The sequence below is a fragment of the Sapajus apella genome, unplaced genomic scaffold (assembly GCF_009761245.1).
Source record: "Sapajus apella isolate SASKATOON/1434 unplaced genomic scaffold, GSC_monkey_1.0 scaffold44, whole genome shotgun sequence".
Taxonomy (NCBI): Eukaryota; Metazoa; Chordata; class Mammalia; order Primates; family Cebidae; genus Sapajus; species Sapajus apella.
This window is the reverse complement of record NW_022436984.1, coordinates 3,016,228-3,032,294: the sequence shown is the minus strand read 5'-3', so window position 1 is coordinate 3,032,294 and position 16,067 is coordinate 3,016,228. Positions and strand designations below refer to the sequence as shown.

General features: G+C 46.5%; 1 protein-coding gene across 1 annotated transcript in view; it reads left to right on the top strand.

Moving 5' to 3' along the window:
• ALK (ALK receptor tyrosine kinase) overlaps nt 1-16,067 on the top strand; it is a 756,557-nt gene that overhangs the window by 594,757 nt on the left and 145,733 nt on the right. Inside the window, exon 6 of the mRNA XM_032239194.1 lies at nt 6,489-6,620. Coding sequence (XP_032095085.1) covers nt 6,489-6,620 — 132 coding nt within the window. The remainder of the gene's footprint in view (nt 1-6,488; nt 6,621-16,067) is intronic.

The following is a 16,067-nucleotide window of genomic DNA, read 5'->3' as shown; positions in this document are numbered from 1 at the left end:
GTACTCTACACTGCAGGCAGAACAATTCTGTTATGACCACAGAGAAGATGCTGTCTGGGAACTCAGGCCCTTGATTAGAATCATTCACCAAGGATACTTTTCTTCTTGGAATTTATGGGCCCCATAAAAAATAGAACTTGAGAAGACAGAGCAGTTGTTTTTTGTTGTGCCTCATTAGCTGGGGGTTTGGGCTGGCAGTAGAGATCACAATACCAGGCATCCATCTAATTGACTCTCCTGCAAGCATAAAGCTCCCCGTGGGCGGAGGAGGCTGGGCTGGAGCCTGGAAATCTCCTGTGTGGGAGGGAGACTGGGCAGAGTTGGTATCAGTGCTGAAAGCACAGGCACCTCTGGACTGCTGCTGTGCTTCTGCCCAGGAAGACAGGTCTCTGAAACAAAATCCAGGGCGTCGGAGAGCAGAAGCCACACTGGCCCCTGCTCCTGGACCTCCTCCTTTGTCGAGGTGTGTGGGAGGGGCAGGGATGCTGATATCCTGACCTTCCATGCCCACCATCACCACTCCCTGGACAGACACAGCATAAAGGATAGAGAACAAGGGATCCAAATCTGTACGTTTCCACCAATCCCTCAGCCAGCCATGTAACCACTCTGAGCTCTGGTATTCTCAACTATCAAATGGGCGTAATGAGACCTTCCCCAGCTAATACACGGGATCAGTACAATTCCCAAATAGGGAGATTTGAGATCTTTATGCCAGACTCCATCTGGGGCTCTTGAGTTGAGACTTGACACCTCCCTTCAAGTCACTTGCAGCTGGGTGAGGACATCAGATGTGCAAACCACAGTAACGACATGGAGCAGAGTGTCTACCACATTAAATGCAGAAGAAGTAATGTACCCAAGGGAAATGATTATTCATGGTGAAGAGAATCCATGAAAATGCACAGATGAGGTGGTGAGATCTAGATTGCCAGTGCTGAAAGGGGAAGAGTTGGTGGAAGGTGTCCCCAGAGGAGAGGTCAAGCCAAAGATGCCAAAGGGTAACCCACATGCAACCCACTGATCCCACATGGAACAAACGCTGTGAGCATCCATACAGAAGAGGAATCACCCAGGAAAATATGAATAGGTTGGCATTATATGAACCTTTAAGGAGGGCGCAGTGGCTCACACCTGTAATCCCAGCACTTTGGGAGGCTGAGGCAGGAGGATTGTTTGAGACCAGGAAATCGAGACTGGCCTGAGCAACATAGTGAAACCCCATCTCTAAAAACAAACAAACAAAAAGTAGCCAGGCATGGTGCGGCATACACCTGTATTCCCAGCTGTTTGGGAGGCTGAGGTGGGAGGATCACCCAAGGCCGGAAGGTTAAGGCTAGAGTGAGCCAACATTGCGCCATGACACTCCAACTTAGGTGACAGAGACCCTGTCTCAGAAAATTTAAAATGCTCGTTTATCAAAATATATTATAAACAGAATGGAAATATATATAAAATACTGGGAAAAATTGTCAAGCATATAATAGTTTCACATCCTTATTAATGACCTCATACGACTCAGTATGAAAACAGTAAGAACCTAATCAATACATTGGCAATTCCCTAAAAAATAAATTTGGAAAGAAAAAAAAAAAAGCTAGTGATGTGAGAAAAAATTCAACCTCCAAGCTGAGCACAGTGGCTCATGCCTGTAATCCCAGCACTTTGGGAGGCCAAGGTGGGCGGATCCCTTGAGGCCAGACATTCAAGACCAGCCTGGCCAACATGGCGAAAGCCTGTCTCTACTAAAATACAATTGGCCAGGAATGGTGGCGGGTGCCTGTAATACCAGCTGCTAGGGAGGCTGAGGCAGGAGAATCACTTCCACCTGGGAGGCAGAGGTTGCAGTGAGCCAATACTGTGCCACAGCACTCCATTCTGTGCCACGGAGTGAGTCTCTGCCTCAAAAGAAAAAAAAAAAAAAAGAGGGCTGGGCGTGGTGGCTCACACCTGTAATCCCTGTAATCCCAGCACTTTGGGAAGCCAAGGTGGGTGAATCATGAGGTCAAGAGATCAAGACCATCCTGGCCAACATGGTGAAACCTCATCTCTGTTAAAAATACAAAAAAAATTAACTGAGCGTTGTGGTGTGCACCTGTAGTCCCAGCCACTTGGGAGGCTGAGGCAGGAGGATCACTTGAACCCAGGAGGCAGAGGTTGTAGTGAGCCAAGATCACCCCACTGCACTCCAGCCTGGCAACAGAGCAAGACTCTGCCTTAAAAAAAAGAAAAAAAAAAAAAAAAAAAAAAACACCCAACTTCACTGACTATCAAAGAAATCCAAAATAAAACAGCAGGGGGATACCTTTAGTTAAAAATTCTGGTAATACTCAGGGTTGGCCAGGATGTAGTATGAGGGATGTGCATGTATGAACACGGCTGGTGAAGAGTGTAAATTGGATTAACTTCTAGAAGGCAATTTGGCAATCTGTATTAAGAGCCTTTAAAATGTTTATACCTTTGGATTCAGTAATTCCACTTCTGGGAATCTATCCTGTGAAAATAATCTGCAGTGCAGGCAAAGGTTTATGCTCAAAGATATTCTTCAAAGTGTTATCATAAACAGCTAGCAGCCCAATCATTGAATAATGTTTAAATAAATGATGGGAAATATCGCACAATATTGTTGCCATTAAAAAGGATTTTTATGGGAAAATTTTAAAACCTTTGGAAAAGCTTGTGATACAACCTAAATTATTTTAAGGCCTATATATATGACACAACTATACATACTTTTAAAGCATGAGCAGAAGAAACTAAACCAAGGAGAAATTTACCAAGATGTTAAAAATGGTGGCCTCCGGATGGTAGGATTCTGGCCATTATCTTTGCTTCTTTTGACCCTGCTTTTGAACTTTAGACGATTGGCTTCTGTTTTTAGAATGAAGGAAAGTAAAGAAGCTACAGACCTATTTGAGGAAACCAGGATTGGTGTGTGAGGCACTCGTGCACATTGGGACATAAGCTGTGGATGAAACAGACACAGCCTAGGTGTATCCAGGAGGTTAAGGGAGAACTCACAGATTTTTGAGTTCACGTGGGTTTTTGGCAGAGCTAGGAGTGAGGGTAATAAGGTCTTAACTATATTTAATGGTCTCCTATGATAAGGTCTAAGAAAAAGTGATTTGGAAACAAAATCACCAAGCAAATGTTGAGAACTTTTCTTGTTATCCTAAATACCTGTGCCTTGAAAGACGGGCAGAGAGGCAAGGGCACGGGGCTTCCCCATTTTCTCCTGCTAAGTAGAAAGAACAGAACTGTCCCATCCTGGTTGTTACAAGTTTAGTTGACAGGCAGGTGCTGCTTCTAGAGTGCCCTTGACTCCTGGGACACAGCCCGGTCAGCTCCCCAGCTGAGGTGCATCTCCTCCCGCTGTCCTAGGGAGAGGACACCTCCCTTGGGACCAGCACCAGTGTATGCAGAAAGCATTTTACCTTCAGCTCCCAAGAGGACATGAATGACAGGTGAAGAATCGATGCACAAAATTAAAGCTGCAAAATGAATTTGACGTTTTACGTCCTAAAATGAGCACTGTGTCTCGTTCTGCCATTCCCTCTGTGCTTTGAACCTGTGTGTGTGTCTGAGAATATGGTCTCCATGCCATGAGGGGTTGCTTCCAGGACCCGCAAATCTGTACGTGCCCAAGGGCTTCAGTCACCCCTGCCAAACCCCAAAATAGTGTATTGTGTTGAGAAAGATCCATGTATAAGTGGATTCAATCCTATATTGTTCAAGGGTAATTTTTTCTTGTGCATTTTCCTGTACTTAGAATCCATAAGTTATTCGGGGAAACCTTGCTAAGGCTGTCTTAAGGCCCAGGGACAAATGGGGTGGCATTTTTCCTTCTGTGTAAGAAAAAGGTAGGGTGGATAGTCCAGGGAACTGCCAAGATCTAGTCACAAAAACAAGTTAGAGCACTGAGAAGTGGATTTAAAGCTACTCTGAGCTCCCGAAGATGGGAGCTTTGGCTGTCTGAGATTTCAGCAGGAGTCAGGTTTAGACAGAGTGTTCATTCTCTATTGCTGCTGTAACAAACTACCACGAACGTGATAAAGCAACATGAATGTGTTCTCATACAGTTCTGGAGGGCAGAAGTTGGAAATTAGTTTCACTGGACTAAAGTCATGTTGTCAGGCAGGGTGGGTTCCTCCTGGAGGCTCTAAGAGAATCGTTTCCCTGACTTTTCCAGCTTCCAGAGGCTGCCTGCACCCTTTGGCTTATGACCCCTTCCTCCCACTACTCCAGACTCTCGCTTCCACCCTCACAGTTCCTACTTCTTGCTTTGACTCTCTTGTCTGGTGATCACATTGCCCACACCTCACAACCCTAGATATTCCAGGTTAATGTCTCCAGCTAAAGATTCTTAACTTAATCACACAGCAAAGCCCCTTTTGCCACATAGATAACATTTTCACAGGCCCCAGGGATTCAGATGTGGTTATTTGGGGGTTTGCTATTCAGCCTACTGCAGATAGGTAACCTAATGTGCAGGCTATTCATGAACCCCCTCTAGGGGTCAGGCACTGGCTAGGGTTGGGGGAACACCAAACTCAAACAACTTGATGGAGGAGTTGGGATGGTGCACACGTGTTCTGGAGACAGGCTGCATGGAACCAGCAGCTCCCTAGATGGAGGTGAGGAGGAGGTGTGAGGATTGTCACAGGCAGCATCTGTGAGCTGGACCTGGATGGACATCAGGGTTTCAATCAGCAGAGTATGGGGTGCAACATCACATGACCATCATATAACCATGATCCTCTCCCTCTGGGAGTCCGTAACACAGAGTCCATGAGAAGAGGCAGAGGGAGAGGCAAAGGCAATTTGGGCCCAGATCAACGGACCTTGAAGGGCAGGTGAAAGGGCTCAGATACGATTCCCTGGAAGGAAGTGGGACCTGTTTTCTCATGATCAGGACTTGCAGAGAATGCTCTGCAGGAGGCAGGGCTGACAATGCTGGGTGGCCATCTGCTGTCATCTAACAAACTTTGCCTTATGTTGACTACCCTAGAAAAGAGGGCACAAGGCCACCTCCTTTCATGAGATGGAGAGAGCACCTTTACAGTCAGAGAGGCTGGGTGTGAATCCCACATACCAGCTGTGTGACCTTAGATAAGTCGCTGAACCTCTCTGACCTCCGTTTTTACATCTAGGAAATGGACCTCAAGACCTGTCTAGCTTCCTTACAGGGCCAGATGTGCTAAAGTAGATGGAGGAATTCCAAAGTAGACAAGTTGGGCTTCATGTTAGTTTCAGTGCTATTGGGAAGAGTCCTTTGAACGAGGAAATCATGGAAGTTTAGATATTAAAGATCACCTAACATGGAGAGCTCTGCATCAGAATCAGTTGAGTTTGATTTGCAGCAGAGTTGGAAATGCCCCGCCCTGATGTGAAGCTCAGAGAGGCGGGGGAACTTAGCCAAGTGGGGTACTAGTTGATCTCCCCCCACTACCCTGAGCACGAGGTGGGTTTAGCACCAGCTATGGCCAGATGGAGCTAGAAAACAAGGCCAAGGGTAAGGCAGGCAAACTCAGGGTGTTAAACCCTGCCTGCTCATCTCCACAGGGGACAGAGGCTCCAAACCTGACAACAGCCAAAAGCTGAGTAGCAGGCCCTTGTGAGGTGGTCCCCAGGCAGAGCCCTCCATTTGGTCAGGGAGGCTAAACCAGGCCAGCCTTATCCTTCCTGACTCTGGGGCCTGCAAAGATGTGAGTGGTTACAGGTTAATTCATTATCAAAATGCATTGTTCTTAATCCAGAAACTAATAACTGTGCATGTTCATTATAAACTGCCCCCTTCCCTTCCCCCTCTTGATAAAATTAGTTGTCTAAGAATCTCAGACTGGAGCAAACCTTAGCAATCTAGTAGAAATCCTCATTTGATAGAGGAGGGGACAGGGACCACAGAGAGAAGGGACATGGTCAGCCTCACACAGCCAGGCAGGATAAGCCAAGTCCAGATCACAGGCCCGAGCTTGCATGATGGTATTCTTTGCATTGCAGAACAGAAAGTGCTGCATGTTTCTAAAATCTTCTTAATAAGTCACTCCAGTGATGGAACCTGGGGTCAAGAACATGGGGGACATGCACTAGACCAGGTCCACTTCTTGGTACCCCAAACTTGACCTTGAGGGTGGAGCTGTCTGTGCAGGTGAGATTCCACCTGGAGGCTATCCGCTTGGCACACTAAAGCCATGGGTTTGAGGACCCCCGAGGGGGAACGTGGACCACTCTGCTGCTCACCATCCTAGAAAGTGTGATAACCCAGCAGACCATGGATGAGCATGAGGGGCTTTGACTCCTCTCACCTGCTGGTGTTGGCCCTGGGTGTGGCCAGATGGAAATGCAGAAGTCTCAGTCAGGCCTGGGGTGTGAATGGCAGGGTGGGATAATGCTCTCCTTGCAGCCTGCCCATGGGACCAACCCATCAGGCCAGCTGGTGACTGGGGTCGTCCAAACTCACCATGGTTGTGTGTCTGTGTGCTCTCCAGGAACATCCCCCGGCTCCAAGATGGCCCTGCAGAGCTCCTTCACTTGTTGGAACGGGACAGTCCTCCAGCTTGGCCAGGCCTGTGACTTCCACCAGGACTGCGCCCAGGGAGAAGATGAGAGCCAGATGTGCCGTGAGTAGATGGGGCTGCCCCACCCTGCCTCAGCCCCGCCCAGCCCCTGAGCCCCTCTTGTCCCCATTATCCCAGGCATGAGAGGATGGACAGCCTTCCCGACATCCAATAACACTTGAGACTCCTCTCATGGCAAAGCCACACAGTCTTCAAGAGGTAGAGCTAAGATTTGTGGTCTAGAAATGTAAGTCTGCAGTCATATAAGTCAAAAATCAAACGGGATCTTGTAAATTATGCCATCAGCATCCTCAAGGCATAGAGAAAATGTGCAGGATAAAGCCCAGCTCCGGTGTGGCATTGAAAGCCCTCCATGACCAGACTTCCCTCACCTTCCAAGCCCCATTCCCCACCTGCCCCTCATCCTCTCCCTCCTCCATGCACCCCAGCTCCGGCCGTGTGAAACCACTTTGCAGGTCCTTCATGCTGCTATGGCTTGCTTACATGGTCTCGCCTTCCCTTTGTTGAGTCACATCTACTTCCAGACTTGCCCCGAGTTGATTCTTTCAGAAAGCCTCCTCTGATCGTCCCCCACATGTACCCTTGGTTCTTCTCCCTCTGGACCCTTCCCCACAACTCACTGGATCTATACAAACATCATCACTGCCATGACTTTTTATGAATAGCTTTGAGATAGAATTCATATACAATTCACCCACTTCAAGTGTACAATTCACTGTTTTCCACATAGTCACAGGGTTGTTCAACCATCATCACAATTTAATTTTAGAACATTTTTATCACCCAAAAAGGAACCTGCAGTATCTCTTCCAATTTTGCTTCAACCCCCCTGTCATTAGCCTGAAAGGACCACTAATCTTTGTTTCTATAGATTTGCCTATTCTGGGTATTTAGCAGCCTATGAGGGGCCCACTTTCTCCGTATCTTTGCCAACACGTCATATTATCTGTCTTTTTAATTTTAGCCATCCTAGTGGGCATGCATCCATTATATTTTATGGAGGCGATTTCCATGTCTCTCTTCCTCTATGTGAGTGGGTTGAGTCTGGTCGTCTTTCCCGTAGCAATACCTCTTATGATTCCTGGCACAGCTTCGGTGCTCAGTGAATCTTCGCTGATTGAGAGGAAACAATGAGTTGGGCAACTTGGACTCCGTAGAGGAAAACAAATTGCCGAGGCCCTGCTGGCAGTCGGGGCAGAGTAGACTCCCAGCTGGTGCTCCTGCACTTGAACGTGGTGCTCCCCGCAGCTGTCTCTCCAGAAGTAATCACTTCAGAGCCTTTTATGTTTTTGCCACGGAAACCACCAACACTTGCAGAATACCTACAGGGAGCTGGAAAACGTGCCAGATCCTGGAGCAGAGACGAATAACTCAGCATCTGCCCTCAAAGCACTGAAAGCTCCACATGGGGGCAGGGAGTGAAATGGAGCCTGGATTGGGGAAGGACAAGGCAGGATGGTGCCTGGGGTGGGCCCCAGACCTGGAGCAAATGCCTTGCCTCCCAGATATGCAGATCCCACTGGCCTGCAATAAAGTTTCCAAAATACCTTTTAAAACAGGGCCCTCTGCCCCCAATCATCTAGACTCTTTGTCGGGGGCAGGGAAGGTCTTATTTATTCTCATTTAAATGAAGCAATGAAGATATCCATTTCCCAATTTTTTACACTTCATTTTTATACCAAACTTTCAAGTGAATTTTCCAATTATTATGGAATTGTTGTGTGTTTTTAGATAAAACTCAGCAAAGAGTTACAGGGAAGGGCTTTGCTTGGCCTGCTCTGTTCCGCTCCTGGCCTTTCTCATTGAGTTCTCACTACACGCATGGCCCAAAGTGAAGCCACCCTGCCCACAATGCCCCGTTCAGGGGCCTGTGTGTGTCTCTCTATTTATTTGTTTCTGTAGTGTTTCCAGCAGTGCCTCTGAACAGTGTGATTTCACGACTGCCTTTTTCAAGTTTTTTGATACCCACTTTCCAGCTGGGACACAGGTTGGGCAGGCCATGCCCTGATTGACAATTGGGAAAATGAAGGCACAGATAAGGCAATTGACTTGTTCAGGGTCACACAGCATGTCAGAGACAGGGCTGTAATTACAGCCCTGAGCCTTCAGGATCCAGCCGATTACTACGGGCACAGGGCATTTCCCACCACTCCAAAGCTTACCATTATTGGTTCCTGGCCAGCTCCAAGCTTCAGGGAAGTCCACTTCAAGTACTGAGGGCCAGAACCTGGGGCCCAGAGGCTTTTTCAGCCACATTTGAAAAGCAGCTCTAACAAGCTCAGAATAACCCCCCACCCTGGAGAATACCCTCACTGTGTGCTTGGCTACGGAAATCAGTTGCTGGGAGGGAAGTTCAATTCAGGAGAGTTATTCCCACTCAGATCTCAGCAGCACTCTTAGAAAATATCCTTTTTCTTGTTTGTGTGCCTCTTCCTCTCTGGCATTTTTGCTCTTTTCCCCATCACACTAACGTCGAGTCTGAAAACCATTCCCATGAAAATAACAGCTACAACACTAGGAGTCAGGAGCTGTTCTTAACACTTTTCAGGGATGAACTTGCTTCATCCTTACAACATCCTGTGTGATGCTATTGTACCCATCTTTGTTGGAGACAAGGAAGCTGAAGCTCGCAGAGTTTAAGTGGTTGTCCGTGATCAAACCGATAGCCAGCGACTGAGCAGTGATGCAGTCTGACTTCAGAGCCACACTCTGAACCGCCTTAGGCTAAACTCTGTTTCACAAGCTTCCAGCGTTTAGCTAAACCTAGTCACAAATATACCCAGGATGAAGGGGCCAGGAAGAGACAGGGAGGACCAGGGCTATGCTACTGCCTTTCTCTAGGGTAGGAGGGTTCAGACCATCGGCCTCCCTGTCTGGATCTCGAGTTCCTCAACTGTAATGTGATGCCTACTCACACTCTGAGGTCTGAGAAACAAGCAGGAAGTGTTTGGAGCAGGTCCTGGCACACAGTAAATGCTCAGTAAATGTTAGCCAGTACTATTCATGTTATTGTTTTCTTCATTGGGATGGTTTCCAGAATCAACACCAATATCAGAGGAAAATACTCTTGACTACACCTGCTCTTTTCCAGGTGGTCTGGAGCCTGTTTAAATGTTTTCTCTGAGCAGGTGTTCGCACTGCAGCTCTGTTGGGGGTGGCCAGGTCCTCTCAGGAACCTTCCAGAGGGTCATTCATCTTGGGCCAGGGTAGTTGACCAAACCCTGCCATGGCTGGAATTTGGAAGGGGAAAGTAGGTTCCATTTAATCAACTCCCCCTACCAAAAGGTCAGCCTCAACTCCCACACCTTCCCAGAGGGAGTCCCCTGCACACGCTGGGGCTCCAAGCACATTATCAGACTCACTCTGGGCAATGTTACTAGATCTCTTTGGAGCCCTTAAAAATTCTAAGAGTTGTCCAGGATGAGTGAAGGGCCTGAGAGGGAGGTGACATTCCTTTGCCCTTTCTGTCCAATCATGACACTCTTCTGTTCATCGTACTCTCTCCTCCAAACCCGCACCCCACACACTACTCTCGGTCCCCTCTCCAACACAGCCACTTCTGCGCTTCTAATTAAACGTCACCAAATCCAAGTGAGACATTCCAAATGCACTGAAGGGGGTCTTCTCGACTCTCTGTGTGTTCTGACCAATGACCCTAATGGCATGTGGCTCCCCAGAAAGGGGCCAGGTGTCCCCACTTCATTCCCTGGACGAGTCAGTGATCCACTGGGTATTGCTAATGGGTCACTTTTCCCCTATGGACTCCAAAATCTCATCTGTGTGCTGAGAATACTCTTCCTGCCAAGCAAAAACAGTGTTTTAAAAGTGTATTTCTTTATCTTAAAATAAAACGTACTGGTTGTAAAATACAGAAAATCTAGAAATGTACACAGGAGAAAATAACTATTGCCCATAATCCTCCCTCTCAAACATTCAGAGATAACTGTAATATTTTGATGTATTTCTTCTAGCATTTTTTTCCCATGGCTCTATATTTTCAAGAAAATGTATAGCACATATTTATCAAAAATGTTAACAGAGTTGTCATGCAGGAAGGAAAAGAAGTAGTGTCATTTGGCCTGGAGTTTATACTTGGCAGCTCCTACAGCTGCTGCTGAGGTCACAGCTCCATGACACTACCAGTTTGTCTCTCTTAGAGTGGAATCAGGTGTCATAATTGCCAAATGTTGCGGGATTGATTGACCTACCCACAGCGCAATTTGGCCATCCAGCCAATGAAATAACTGGCTGCAGCCCAAGAAGGGGGTTGGTTAGAACCGTGCTTCTCCAAACTTAAGGTGCACAAGAGTAGCTAGGGGAGCCTGTTAAAAATGCAGATTCTGATTCAGGGGGTTGGGGCAGGGCCTGAGATTCCAGGCATCTAACAGATTCACAAGTGATGAGGCTGCAGCTGGTCCCTGGACCATCTTTTGAGTGTCAAAGAATTAGAGGATTGAGCCCACTCCCATTTTGTTCAGCAAATAAGTTTTGAAGTCCTATCTGTGAAGCACTGAGTAGGAGCTTGGGGCAAATGAGAAGAGAAAAGGTTGATCAGAGGATGAGTTGATACCATTAGACCCAACCCTGTGGGCCAACTTTTTGCTCAGCAATTGGCCTTAGCAGTGATTTCCCAGTTGCAGCCTAATCCACAGGGGTCTTTGTTCTGACTTAACCTTAACCCCACCAGCTTCCTCAGGAGTGGCTTCTTGCTGAGCTCGCTGCCTTGATGAGTTTACAGTCACGGAAATCCTCTGCTCCCCTTCCTCCATTTAGGGTTTTAATTGCCGCATCAGAGAATGCTGATGGCTTTCTACATTCCTGTCCATCCAAAATGCATAGGCAGAGCTACCACATATGCAGGCTCCAACAGGCATTTCCGGAGAGCTGGCCAGGGACTTACTGTCAGTTTCAGCCATACTCTGATGAGTTAGCTCCGTGTTAGGTGTGAATGACAATTCATAACACTACCACCACTTTACATTTGTACCTCTCTGGCTGTTTACAAAGTGTTTCCACACTCTCTCCCCTGCTTTATCCTCAAACCAGCTCAGTAAAATAGACACTAATATTGCCCCATTTTACAGATAAGGAACCTGAGACTCTAAGGAAGAAGTGTAAGGTCTATGTAAGGTCATAGCAGGAAGTGGTAAGGCTAGAACTAGAGCCCATATGTTCGGATCCCAGTGCTGCTGTGATACCAATACCTATGATCCAGGCTCAGTTCTCTCCCTCGACCTCCTAAAAGGGCAAGAGAGAGTGACACACTGTGCAGCTCCCACCTCAGGCTGGCTTCCTCCTTCCTCCAGGAATCTATCACCCACTGGAATCTTTCATTGTGGGCCTTGGGTTTTGTCTGTTTGTTTGTTTTTGTTTGTTTGTTTGAGACGGAGTTTCGCTCTTGTTGCCCAGGCTGGAGTGCAGTGGTGCAATCTCAGCTCAGAGAGGTGCTATCTTTCTTCAAATTTCTGAAGACCCGCATGAATTCCAATAGTAGAGACAAAACCAAAGCTAGATTCCATAGTGTGTATTTCACTTCAAGAGAAGGAAATGCATTTTTTTTTTGAGACGCACTCTCGCTCTGTCACCCAGGCTGGGGTGCAGTGGTGCAATCTGGGCTCACTACAACCTCCGCCTCCTGAGTTCAAGCGATTCTCCTGCCTCAGCCTCCCAAGTAGCTGTGATTATAGGAGTCCACCACCACACCCAGCTAATTTTTGTATTTTTAGTAGAGATGGGGTTTCACCATGTTGGCCAGGCTGGTCTTGAACTCCTAACCTTAGGTGATCTGCCTGCCTTGGCCTCCCAAAATTCTAGGATTACAGGCATGAGCCATTTTAAAACTCACTTGTAAAGGACACTCCATGAGAAGGTCACTTCCAGCCACCAGTGGGTTTCTGCAAAAGAAGTAGATGTGGGATCCCTTGAGGGAGGAATAAAAAATAAAACAGAAAGTTCTTCTTAGCTTTGGGATTTTTAATCAGAGAAACATGTGAGGCTTGGGGGAAAATGATTTCTTCAGGGGGGTATAAATGGGAAGAGATGCTCAAAGTCAGTGACAGCCTGTTTTAATTTATAATTCTGCCTCTGTGTGAAATGCACAGAGAATTGGGGTGAAATGAGTAATAATTCACTAAGGTGCTGTCACAGCCAGGAAGCGTTAGGGCCCTCTTTGTCAGCCTACTGCTGCCAAGAAGGCTGAGACAGAGGAAGGACATGCAGTGCTGTGGGTCTCAGCTAGAGAGCTTCTTTCCTTCTGCTTGGAGACAGACTTCTCTGCAGCTAGGCTGGGAGGTGTTGGATGCCATCAGAATTGCCAGGAATAGTCCACTAGCTCCTCAGGGCTGAGCACCTTTCCTGGAGCCATGCTCAGAGTGAGCTGGAGAAAGTGAGCTCTCTCTCTCACCCTCTTATCCTTCCCTCTTCCTTCTTTGGGCAGTTGAGAAATGCACAGTCTAGAAAGCTGACTGTGGCCTCTTCAATGGGTCCTGAGATCAGTCTGATGTAGAGAAAAAGATCGTGTGCCCTTTGTGCTGAGCCCACAGATGATATAAAGAGACCCCAGTGACTGGGACTATTTGATCAGGATAGGCTAGATCATGCTACAGTAATAAACCCCATATTTCAGTGGCTTGGGATTAACATTTACAGTACTCGTCCAATGAGGATGGGAGTGGGAGGGGCCTCTGCTCCACAGGATCACTCAGGGACCTAGGCTGGCAGAGGCTTCTCCATCAATATAGTGTCACCCTTAGGAACAAGAACTCTCATTGGTTGTTTCAGCAATGGGATGGAGAGACAAAAGATTTACACAAGGACTTTTTGCAGTCTTAATTCAGAGAAGACACATCACTTCCACTCATATTTCATTGGCCAGAGCACATCATATGGCTTCACTTAACTGCAAGGGGACTGGAAGATAAAGGAAAGCAAATGGAAAGTTTTGACTCTCTGCAGATGGTAATTTGATGGACCCAGACAAACCCCCAGCCAACAGTACCACAGCCACCACCACACTCTTGACACCGAGTCAACCATTAGAAATGTAGTAAGCTATACATTGGCTTCTCCTGAGGTCACATTCATGGTAGATCAGCACAAAGAGCACAGAATTTAGAAGCAGACGATCTGGATTTGAGTCCTAGCTGGGTTACCTGCTAGCTATGTGATCCTGGTCAGGTTGCTTAAGAATTCTGAGCCTCTGGTCAAGGAAGTTCACACAGCAGCTGGGCAGAACCCACAGCAGCTCAGCAATGCCTCTGCTGGCAGACTGTGACTAGACTATCTCTGTGCAGGGCAGGGCATCTATGAGAAAAGGCAGCAGCACGTCAGGAACTTATAAATAGAGCCCGACCTTCCTAGGACAGAGCACCTAGGAAAAGAGGTGGTTATGAGTTCAGCTGCATCAGACTTAAATGTACTTGCCCAGCAGCTCTGCACAGAACAACAGAACTCCCAGCATAGCACTTGAGCTCCTATAAGGGACAGACTGTCTCCTCAAGCAGCTCCCTGACCTCTGTATACCCAAAGAGACACCTCATAAAGGAGAACTCAGGCCAACATCTGGTGGGTACCCTTCTGAGACAAAGATAACAGAAGAAGAAACTGGCAGCAACCCTTACTGTTCTGCAGCCCCCATGGGTGATCCCCAGGCAAGCAGGGTCTGGAGTGGACCTCCAGCAGTCCTGCAGTAGAGGGGCCAAACTGTTAGAAGGAAAACTAAGAAACAGAAAGATATAGCTTCCACATCAACAAAAAGGATGTCCACTCAGAGACCCCATCCGAAAGTAACCAGCTACAAAGACCATAGGTAGATAAATCCACGAAGATGGGAAGAAACCAGCACAAAAATGATGAAAACACCAAAAACAAGAATGCCTCTCCTCCTCCAAGGGATCACAGCTCCTCACCAGCTAGGGAACAAAGCTGGATGGAGAATGAATCTGATGAATTGACAGAAACAGGCTTCAAAAGGTGTTAACAAACTTGTTATTACCTTCAAAAGGTAATAACAAACTTCCCAGAGTTAAAAAAAACACATGCTAACCCAATGCAAAGAAACTAAGAACCTATAAAAAGGTTAGATGAAATGCTAACTAGAATGAACAGCTTAGAGAAGAATATAAATGACTTGATGGAGCAGAAAAACACAGCACGAGAACTTTGTGACGCATACACAAGTTTCAATAGCTGAATTGACCAAGCAGAAGAAAGGATATCAGATATTGAAGATCAACTCAATGAAATAAAACAAGAAGGCAAGATTAGAGAAAAAAGAGTGAAAAGAAATGAACAAAGCCTCCAAGATATGGGATTATGTGAAAAGACCTAATCTACATTTGATAGGTGTACCTGAATGTGATGGAGAGAATGAATCCAAGCTGGAAAACAGTCTTCAGGATATTATCCAAGAGAACATCCCCAACCTAGCAAGGCAGGCCAACATTCAAGTCCAGGAAATACAGAGAACACCACAGAGGTATTCCTCAAGAAGAGCAACCCCAAGGCACATAATCGTCAGATTCACCAGGCTTGAAATGAAGGAAAAAATACTAAGGGCAGCCAGAGAGAAAGGTCAGGTTACCCACTAAGGGAATCCCATCAGACTTACAGTGGATCTCTTGGCAGAAACCTTACAAGCCAGAAGAGAGTGGGGGCCAATATTCAATATCCTTAAAGAAAAAAACTTTCAACCTAGAATTTCATATCTAGCCAAACTAAGCTTCACAAGTGAAGGAAAAATAAAATCCTTTATGGACAAGCAATTGCTGAGAGATTTCATCACCACCAGGCCTGCCTTAAAAGAGCTCCTGAAAGAAGCACTAAACATAGAAGGAACAACCAGTAACAGCCACTCCAAAAGACATACCAAATAGTAAAGACCATCGATGCAATGAAGAAAATGTGTCAACTAATGGGCAAAACATCCAGCTAGCATCAAAATGGCAGGATCAAATTCACACATAACAATATTAACCCCAATGAAAATGGGCTAAATGCCCCAATCAAAAGAAACAGACTGGCAAATTGGATAAAAAGTCAAGACCCATCAGTGTGCTGTATTCAGGAAACCCATCTCACATGCAAGGACACATATAGGCTAAAAATAAAGAGATGGAGGAAGATTTGTCAAGCAAATGGTGAGCAAAAAAATCAGGAGTTGCAATCCTAGTCTCTGATAAAATGGACTTTAAACCAACAAAGACCAAAAGAGACAAAGAAGGGCATTACATAATGGTAAAAGGATCACTGCAACAAGAAGAGCTAACAATGGTAAATATATACGCACCTAACACAGGAGCACCCAGATACATAAAGCAAGTTCTTAATGACATACAAAGAGTCTTAGCTCCCACACAATAACAGTGAGAGACTTTAACACTCCACTGTCAATATTAGACAGACCAACCAGACAGAAAATTAACAAGGATATCCAGGACTTGAACTCAGATCTGGACCAAGTAAACCTAATAGACATTTACAGAACTCTCC